Raw genomic sequence first — 10,640 nt, forward strand, 5'->3', positions numbered from 1 at the left:
TATTGTGTTCAAGAATGGTGAATATTCAAATACTAGTATCCAGAAGAATTCCAGAATTTAAGTGCTTTTAAAAATTTGCTTTCGGGCTTCCCTGGTGGCGCAGTGGTTGAGAGTCCGCCTGCCGATGCAGGGGACACGGGTTCGTGCCCCGGTCCGGGAGGATCCCACATGCCGCGGAGCGGCTGGGCCCGTGAGCCATGGCCGCTGAGCCTGCGCATCCGGAGCCTGTGCTCCGCAACGGGAGAGGCCACAACAGTGAGAGGCCTGCGTACCGCAAAAAAAATAAAATAAAATTTGCTTTCCTCCATATGAAATTTTCCTTTGATAGTCTTATAACTTATGTTGACTGTGTCCTCAGTAATTGTAGAGTTTTCCTTATTCTTGGGAAACTAAATACTAAAGTTTTTAGGGGTGAAGTGTCATGTGTTTATAACTTTTCAAATGGTTCAGGAGGAAGAATCAAGTATGTGTAACTCCGTGTGTGTGTGTGCGCGTGCGCACGCTCACATGCAGAGAGAAAGAGAAACTAGGTAAAGTGTCTACAAGTACATATTGTGCTCTTTAGCATTTCTCTATGGGTGGGGAGATAACCATTTCTCACTAAGGTTGGCAACACCTGAAGGTCAGGCAGTCTACACAGCAGCACGACTTTGGGGAAAACAGGCATGCATACATTGCTAAGGAAGTGCAAAATGGCATAGTCTCTTGGAAGGGAGTTTGGCAATATCTGCAAAATGACATATGCATTTACCTTTTGACCCAGCAGTCCCACTTCTAGAAATTAAATCCAAAGATACGGTGGAAAAAAGGTGATGTTGTGTATGAGATTATTCGTTTTGTTACTTGTAATGACAGAAGACTGGAAGTAGCCCAAGTGATACATCGACACAATGGAGGAACATGCAACTTTAAAAAAAAGAGAGAGAGAGATATCTATATACTGATACGAAATTATCTCCAGGATGTATTTTAAATAACAAAAATAAATAAACAAGAAAAAAAAAAAAGAATCCCAGAGCATTTGACCTTTGTGGGGTGTGTTAGTACTGATAGGGCAACTACAGTGGTTGTATTTCACTTTAAAAAAAAAAGGAGTAACTGGAGTTGGTAGAGTGGAGGTTGAGAAGGACAGGGCTGACCTTCATTGGTCCTAGACCAAAAGTGAATCATTATGAGTCTTTTGTTATGTAGACACCGTGATCCCTAAAACGATATCCACTCACATAGGTGATGACAATATATTTATAACTTTGGCAAAATATTGAACTTATCAGAACTTAAAGATGAAGTCACTTTATATTGGAAACTTGATCAATGGCTTATAAGGCTCTGTTGTGCTAATAGGCAAAGAGGTTTTGTAATGCCCACATGAAATTGTTTTAATTTCCCACGTTACTTGTCTTCCTAAAGCTTGCAGTTTAGTTACAGCTTAGTAAAAACAGGTAGGGCCTGACACAAAAATCATAGCAAAGCACTGTGGTAGCATAGTTGTTTCATGCTATAATAGAAATTTATTAGAAATTTGCAAACTTGAGTTTTGAAGTGTAAACAGAATGGAATGAAACAATATATTGTCACTCAGTGTGCACACTGTGGTAGGTTTATAATTTTAGTTATGCTCCTTTCAAGAAAAATTTCCTTTAAAAACTGAACCAGTAGCTCAGATATTGATATCTTTCAAATTAATGTATTATGTTTTCTTCCTGTACTCCATCTCATATAGTTTAAAATGAACAACAGTGATTGAAATTGGTTTTAAATCTTATCATTCAAATGACAGGAAGTAGATAGAATTATTTTGTAAATTCTTAGCAAAGAAATAATACAAAAAGTATGTCAAAATAGGAATGTAGTTTTCATTGATTTGGTCAATGAAGAATGTGCCATATAAACTCTTGAGTTTAGTAGAAACCTTGTAGTATGTAAAGTGACCTTTTTGAGAAAACAGTAAAAAATGATTCTGTTCTTTTGATTGCTTCAAAAGCTAACCATACAAAGAATACAGAATAATTTGCTTATTTCTGGAGAGCTTGGTCTAGTAGGACAATTCATAAAGAGATTTGGATGTCCCTCTTGTTCAGGAGGGCTGGAGGGCTTCATATTGACTGTATACAAGTAACCTAATGATGTGAATCCTGTTTGTCTCTTCCTCCTCTCTCTTCCCTTCCTTTTGCCTTTCTTTAGGAACGTGTCATTAACCATGCTGCAGGCAGCCATGGAGTCTCTGGGATTTTTATGAAATATGATCTCAGCTCTCTTATGGTGACAGTTACTGAGGAGCATATGCCATTCTGGCAGTTTTTTGTAAGGCTTTGTGGTATTGTTGGAGGAATCTTTTCAACAACAGGTTAAGATTCATTCCTTTTTTTGTCTAATTTCTAAAAGTTCTAACATTAAAAATCAAGATGCTTTTACTTAAAAGGGGAAAGAAATATACACATTCTCATGTTTTGATACTTAAAGAACTTTTTCTTTAAGATTTAATTTCAAACCTCAAAAATTGTATTGATTAAGCGTTACACATAACTAAGTTCACTGCATTCAGTGATTTACGGGAGATTACTTAGTGTGCTAGAGAGAGCCTAGGATTGGACCCAAGTTCTGTCATTTACATGGTGATAGCTTTGTGGAGGTCACCTAAATTTTCTGAAATTGTTTTCTCTATATAAACATGAGAATAATAATATCTAACTTGCAAGTGTGTTATAGGATTAGATGAGAAAATGCCTAGAAATAGTAGATACTTTGAATGTAAATTTTCTTTTTCAGTTAAGGTATTTTTAACTGTACACAATGTAAAATTGTACTTTATGGTATGTTGAACTATGAAATATGTGAAACCAAATTTTTAGTCAGTAATGTTTTTATGACTTTTGGTCTTTTCGCCGTAAAATTATGGGATTCTCTCAAAGATAACTTGCAGAATTGTAATTGTGAAAATTTGAGAGTTGAGTATAATAGATAAGGAAACAGTTCCTTTTTTATCCTAACCTCTATTTAATATTACATGGAGTTTATATAGTTTGAATTATATTTTTAAAATGGATGAATAGCTTTTATGAAAGTTTTTATCACTGCTTTATTTAGATTCATTTAAATTTATGGTGCTAGTAGTATTTATTTTTCAAAATTGTGTAGGTGTGAGACATATTAAGCACCTTTGAAAAGATTGCTTTGTCAAGGTCATGAATTATGGCTTTGTGATTTTGAAAAGAAATTCATTTATTTTAAAATTCAATTGTCTTGATAGTTTTGACTGTGGAAGTGAATAAAGCAAACTGTTTCCTTCCTTATCTATTCCTTTATAATAGTTTTTTATTCTTACTTACAAAATTAGGAAATGAATAACTTAGGAAGAAATTTCATTAAAAGCATAATTTAATTAAAAACATAAACTTATTTTTTATTACAGGCATGTTACATGGAATTGGAAAATTTATAGTCGAAATAATTTACTGTCGTTTCAGACTTGGAGCCTACAAACCCGTCAGTTCTGTAAGTGGTGTAGTATAAATGGTGCTGATCTCTAAGTCATAGTATCATTGTTAAATCTAAATAGTAGCTCTTGGCGCCCAGAAAGAAATTGCCCAAAATAAAGTGTTGTGTTTAGAGGAAATAGTGTAAGGAATAAAACTAATGCTTCGGTCTTTTTATTCCTCCCTAGGTTCCCTTTGAAGATGGCCACACAGACAACCACTTACCTCTTTTAGAAAATAATACACATTAGCACCTCCCAAGTAAAGGAGAAAAACTTTTTGTCTGAGATGTAAAACCTTTTTAATAATAAAATATTGTGCAATATATTCAAAGAAAAGAAAATATGAATGAGAAGCAAGAATCACCCTAGGAGAAAAAAAAAAAAAGAAAAGAACCCAAACTGAAATCCTATGTGTGTTGTGTCTGTTACAAATGTCCTAGAAGAAATTATACAGCTAATCTAATCAGTGAATAAGCCCAACTGGAATATTGCATTGAAGATGACCCCTTCTGATATTTTCATAGCAACGGCAGTATCGAAATCAAACCTTGCTTCTTGATGACAAAGAGCCTGAAGGAAGAAGTCAAACCACATCTAAAGAAAATGGCATTGATAAGTGCAAATGTTTGCATCTGTTTGTTTTTAAAAGATATGATGTCAGAATAAAATATGTAAAACATGTGGAAAACTAGTCTAGACTTTAAAAAGTGTGGTCAGGTCACATTGTTAATAAAGGAAGAGAGGGAGGGGCCCCTGTGTTATAGCCATATTACTGTTAAGCCATAACGACAAGACCATTTATCCAATAATTCAGTCTTAGGACGGTTACTGCTTTTCTTTAAACTCCGGCGATTGATTTTTCTGATCAGGGCAGGGTCGTGAAAGACTAAGGTGAATTCTTACAGGGGCAGGTACATAGATGCTATAATATGTAACAGAGGTATCATTCACAAATTATATAGTGGGCACTTATACAGGGAGAAGAAAGCACATGTTTAAAAAAAATGCTAAGTTTCCTAATCTGATCCTTATTATTGGTATACTTTGGGAACAGGGGGTGAGTAATAAAAAGATCAACTACTAATGATGAAAATTACCAGTCTGTAAAAGATTAAGAGGATAAGTAGCATATTTTGTGTGTGTTGTGGTGAGTGGGCAACAGGGTAACTTTAAATAAAATAGAAGCAAATATTTAAGTAAGACAAGATAATGTCAGATCTGAGAGATCGTAATATTAAACAATGTCCGTTAAACTGTAAAACTGTATTATGAAAGAAGTATTTGCATTCAGAATGTCCTGAATGTGATTGATTTTGTATTAGATTGTGTTGGTCTAGCTTTCTTACTATTTAAGGATTGATTTTAAATTTATACACTATAAAAGATTGAAAATAATGAGAGGGGTATATCACTCAGGTGCTGTTAAAAACTAAATTTGGAATATGTGTGCCAATATCATTTTTCCTTTTGTAATACTTAATGATAGTAGAGGAATCATCAACCAGTCTTCATGGTTTAAGTCATTTAGGGAAATGGGGAGACAAAATTCCAGGTAAGTAACAAGGCCAAGACTACAAGACAAGATTTTAAATGGTGGTTTTTAGAGAACAGGCCATCACAAGTTAGAGTTTTTCAAATTGCATTCTTTTAAAAGGTAAAAGAAAAGTCAAACAGTTGGGGCAGATAATGTAATGGAGAGAAGGAGAAATACTGATAAAACTACTTTTCATTCAAGCTTATGTGGAATGGTATTTTGCAGATTATTATCTGCAGAAATTAACTGATTAATACAGGTAACAAACATGCTTTGAAAGGTTTTTGAATTCGGAAGATTCCAAATAATGAATGGTCGTCTCCGTATTTCTCATTTCTTTTCTTCAGATATTATTTCCAATGAAGGTAGACTAGGAAAAGGAATTTTCATTAGAATTAAAATTTTAGCTGTTTTAGACTGAATGTCGGTTCTGTGAATCTGCTTGTCAGAAAGTTCAATTAAGTTTCAGGGTTTTTTTTTTAATAGGAGGAAAAATATTGATTTAGAATTATTTTCTTTCAGTTAGGATTATGACAGTTAAGTATCTTTAAGAAGGATTTAAAAAATTATTCTCGTACTTATATATGATTTTTAATTGTTTCCATGTTTTCCAAATACCATATTAAAATTTTAATGGAATTAATCTGTCCCATTAAAACTGACTATAAAAGGAATTTCTCTGAAGCAAAATCCTACTTTGCCATTGATTTCCATTTTAAAAGTTAAGAAAGGTTTCCACCTGAAAATCCTCAAATAGGGTCAGATTTGGGGCAATCAAAGTATTAAGATTCTGACCAGCCCTTTGTATGATGAATGATGAAGTGTACTTGCATGTTAGGATTTATTAGGAGTTTTTGACCTCACCAAGTGTTTCTTTTCCATTGCAGAGAACGCTGTACTGGCCTATTATGTAGCCTTGGTGTGTGCCTGGGGTGCCTCCAGTAGGATACCCAACTTTATTACTCAGTTCTCTTTATTAGGGCATTCATAATATCTATGTATATATTCCATCCTAAATATTTTTAAGAGTTGAGATCTCAAATTATGTGAAATGTGTTTTTTTTAAACTGTGTTTGCATATACTGGCCTATAAAAGGAGATGAAACGTTTAGGTGAAGAATTCTCTGCTACAGTATTTGTACACCTCAGACTACCTCCTGGTAAAAGCTTAACTCAATATGAGAAATACAAAATTATTTCTAATTCTCAACTTAGGTGATTAATACTACACTTTTCTCGTATACATTTTATGATATAAAGCACTGAATTTTTATAATAAATAATTTACTAATGCAGACAAAGTTTACAATCTTTAATACTAACTTTGGAATTCATAAAGGAATGACTAAGATCTCCTAATTTTTTAATGGTATAAGTAGACATGTTATGCATTGTCTTTTTATGTCTTAGGTTAGTAATTCAAGTAACAAAATAAACTTATATGCAACCCCCTTGCTTCAAAATTTAAAATTTTGAATCTTAAACTTCAGTTCGAGATGCATAATTTTGAATGTTCAAAAATTACTTAAACATGACCCTTAGGATCTTTAAAATCTCATCATGCCCTTTAACCTAGTACTTAAGTTCCTTTCTGTTTGGAGCTATAGCAAACCTTCAAAGTGAGTCATCTTTTGTCAGCACTATCCAAATAGATCAATTTGTTCACTACCTTATGATATGATGTCTGGAGTAATATCCAAGTAATTTCTTTATTGTAGTCCCCCCCCCCCCCTCAGCCCTTTTGAAATATTTTAGTGACAGTATCACTTATCATTATTTTAAGAGTAGGAAACAAACTGCCTTGGATTTTTTGGTTTTCTTGTAGTTTTTTTTATTGTGTTTTAAGAGAAAAAAACCATAAAAGACTCATTTAGTGTCTCAATCCTGAACATTTGGACTCTAAATAAAATAAATTGTACAACTTCTTTGTCCCTTTACGATCATGTACCCCTAAATAAGGCTCAGTTCCTCATATTTTTCTTTTTCCTTCTAGGAAAACTACAGCAATCTTTATCACTCAGTTACATTTCCTTTGCTTCAGATGGAGCTAAATTGCTGTATGAGATTGGATTCATTCTGTATTTTTCGTGTTATGAATGGACGAGTGATGAAAATTGAGCAGTTGACTAAAGTTTATAAAGCTGTAAGCAGATTATAATCAGCAAAACATTTAATAGTTTTGTTTCAGCAACTCCAAGTTGTACTGGATATTTATGAAAAGAAATTAGATGAAAAATTCTTCCAAACATCGTAACTCATTTATGCTATTTGTGTAATGATTTTAAGGTAAAACTCAGAATGAGAAGGTGTGGAGGGAAAGTGTACATTGATGAAAGCTACATACTAAAGCAGACCTTCAGCAACACGGCATATAATTATGTAATGAATATTTTGTAAATTCTGTTTCCAAGCAACTATGCAAGTCAATTTGGTGATTTCTTGTATTATACTTACCTTTAATTTCTTTAAGATATTTTTCTAGGATTGATGAAAGTTCCCCAACCCCACATCTCCCCAACCGATTCACAGTTCCAGCTTGGAACTGCTATTTCAAATAAAGTAGGGACACACATAAAATGTTCACCTGTGTGTTAAGAGAGCTGTTTCTAGCTATTAAAACTCAATTTCAGTTACATATCCTTTGTCATAATTGTATCTACACCTCACAGGGCATTCCTGTCTTTCAAGCCAGTTACATCCCTAAAACCAGCAATTTCTATTTTTATTTTGTAATTAAAAAATATATTTTAGTTTATTTATTTTTGGCTGTCTTGGGTCTTCGTTGCTGCACGCGGGCTTTCTCTAGTTGCAGTGAGCAGGGGCTACTCTTCGTTGCCGTGTGAGGGCTTCTCATTGCGGTGGCTTCTCTTGTTGCGGAGCACGGGCTCTAGGCGCCTGGGCTTCAGTAGTTGTGGCTTGTGGGCTCTGGAGTGCAGGCTCAGTAGTTGTGGCGCACGGGCTTAGTTGCTTCGTGGCATGTGGGATCTTCTCGGACCAGGGCTTGAACCCGTGTCCCCTGCATTGGCAGGTGGATTCTTAACCACTGCGCCACCAAGGAAGCCCTATTGTGTAATTTTTTTTTTTTTTAAACATCTTTATTGGGGTATAATTGCTTTACAATGGTGTGTTAGTTTCTGCTTTATAACAAAGTGAATCAGCTATACATATACATATGATCCCATATGTCTTCCCTCTTGCGTCTCCCTCCCTCCCACTCTCCCCATCCCACCCTTCCAGGCTGTCACAAAGCACCGAGCTAATATCCCTGTGCCTTGCGGCTGCTTCCCCCCAGCTATCTACCTTACTACGTTTGTTAGTGTGTATATGTCCATGACTCTCTCTCGCCCTGTCAAAACTCACCCTTCCCCCTCCCCATATCCTCAAGTCCGTTCTCCAGTAGGTCTGCGTCTTTATTCCTATCTTACCCCTAGGTTCTTCATGACATTTTTTTCCCTTAAATTCCATATATATGTGTTAGCATACGGTATTTGTCTTTTTCTTTCTGACTTACTTCACTCTGTATGACAGACTCTAGGTCTATCCATCTCATTACAAATAGCTCAATTTCATTTCTTTTTAAGGCTGAGTAATATTCCATTGTGTATATGTGCCACATCTTCTTTATCCATTCATCCGATGATGGGCGCTTAGGTTGTTTCCATGTCCTGGCTATTGTAAATAGAGCTGCAATGAACATTTTGGTACATGACTCTTTTTGAATTTTGGTTTTCTCAGGGTATATGCCAAGTAGTGGGATTGCTGGGTCATATGGTAATTCTATTTGTAGTTTTTTAAGGAACCTCCATACTGTTCTCCACAGTGGCTGAACCAATTCACATTCCCACCAGCAGTGCAAGAGTGTCCCCTTTTCTCCACACCCTCTCCAGCATTTATTGTTTCTAGATTTTTTGATGATGGCCATTCTGACTGGTGTGAGATGATATCTCATTGTAGTTTTGATTTGCATTTCTCTAATGATTAATGATGTTGAGCATTCTTTCATGTGTTTGTTGGCATTCTGTATATCTTCTTTGGAGAAATGTCTATTTAGGTCTTCTGCCCATTTTTGGATGGGGTTGTTTGTTTTTTTGTTATTGAGCTGCATGAGCTGCTTGTAAATTTTAGAGATTAATCCTTTGTCAGTTGCTTCATTTGCAAATGTTTTCTCCCATTCTGAGGGTTGTCTTTTGGTCTTGGTTATGGTTTCCTTTGCTGTGCAAAAGCTTTGAAGTTTCATTAGGTCCCATTTGTTTATTTTTGTTTTTATTTCCATTACTCTAGGAGGTGGGTCAGAAAGCATCTTGCTGTGATTTATGTCATAGAGTGTTCTTCCTATGTTTTCCTTTAAGAGTTTGATAGTTTCTGGCCTTACATTTAGGTCTTTAATCCATTTTGAGCTTATTTTTGTGTATGGTGTCAGGGAGTGATCTAATCTCATACTTTTACATGTACCTGTCCAGTTTTCCCAGCACCACTTATTGAAGAGACTGTCCTTTCTCCACTGTACATTCCTGCCTCCTTTATCAAAGATAAGGTGTCCATATGTGTGTGGGTTTATTTCTGGGCTTTCTATCCTGTTCCACTGATCTATCTTTCTGTTTTTGTGCCAGTACCATACTATCTTGATTACTGTTGCTTTGTAGTATAGTCTGAAGTCAGGGAGCCTGATTCCTCCAGCTCCTTTTTTCGTTCTCAAGATTGCTTTGGCTATTCGGGGTCTTTTGTGTTTCCATACAAATTGCGAAATTTTTTGTTCTAGTTCTGTGAAAAATGCCAGTGGTAGTTTGATAGGGATTGCATTGAATCTGTAGATTGCTTTGGGTAGTAGAGTCATTTTCACAATGTTGATTCTTCCCATCCAAGAACATGGTATATCTCTCCATCTATTTGTATCATCTTTAATTTCTTTCATCAGTGTCTTATAATTTTCTGCATACAGGTCTTTCGTATCCTTAGGTAGGTTTATTCCTAGATATTTTATTCTTTTTGTTGCAATGGTAAATGGGAGTGTTTTCTTGATTTCACTTTCAGATTTTTCATCATTAGTATATAGGAATGCCAGAGATTTCTGTGCATTAATTTTGTATCCTGCTACTTTACCAAATTCATTGATTAGCTCTAGTAGTTTTCTGGTAGCATCTTTAGGATTCTCTGTGTATAGTATCATGTCATCTGCAAACAGTGACAGCTTTACTTCTTCTTTTCCGATTTGGATTCCTTTTATTTCCTTTTCTTCTCTGATTGCTGTGGCTAAAACTTCCAAAACTATGTTGAATAAGAGTGGTGAGAGTGGGCAACCTTGTCTTGTTCCTGATCTTAGTGGAAATGCTTTCAGTTTTTCACCATTGAGGATGATGTTTGCTGTGGGCTTGTCATATATGGCTTTTATTATGTTTAGGAAAGTTCCCTCTATGCCTACTTTCTGGAGGGTTTTTATCATAAATGGGTGTTGAATTTTGTCGAAAGCTTTCTCTGCATCTATTGAGATGATCATATGGTTTTTCTCCTTCAATTTGTTAATATGGTTTATCACATTGATAGATTTGCGTATATTGAAGAATCCTTGCATTCCTGAAATAAACCCCACTTGATCATGGTGTATGATCCTTTTAATGTGCTGTTGGATTC

General features: G+C 35.2%; 1 protein-coding gene across 1 annotated transcript in view; it reads left to right on the top strand.

Moving 5' to 3' along the window:
- Nucleotides 1-4,157, top strand: part of ERGIC2 (ERGIC and golgi 2) — a 36,522-nt gene extending 32,365 nt beyond the window's left edge. Inside the window, exons 12-14 of the mRNA XM_065887191.1 lie at nt 2,185-2,347; nt 3,413-3,495; nt 3,665-4,157. Of these exons, the coding sequence (XP_065743263.1) occupies nt 2,185-2,347; nt 3,413-3,495; nt 3,665-3,727 (309 nt within the window). The 3' untranslated portion in view covers nt 3,728-4,157. The remainder of the gene's footprint in view (nt 1-2,184; nt 2,348-3,412; nt 3,496-3,664) is intronic.
- Nucleotides 4,158-10,640: the final 6,483 nt, after the last annotated feature.

This window comes from Phocoena phocoena, chromosome 11 (genome assembly GCF_963924675.1).
Source record: "Phocoena phocoena chromosome 11, mPhoPho1.1, whole genome shotgun sequence".
NCBI lineage: Eukaryota > Metazoa > Chordata > Mammalia > Artiodactyla > Phocoenidae > Phocoena > Phocoena phocoena.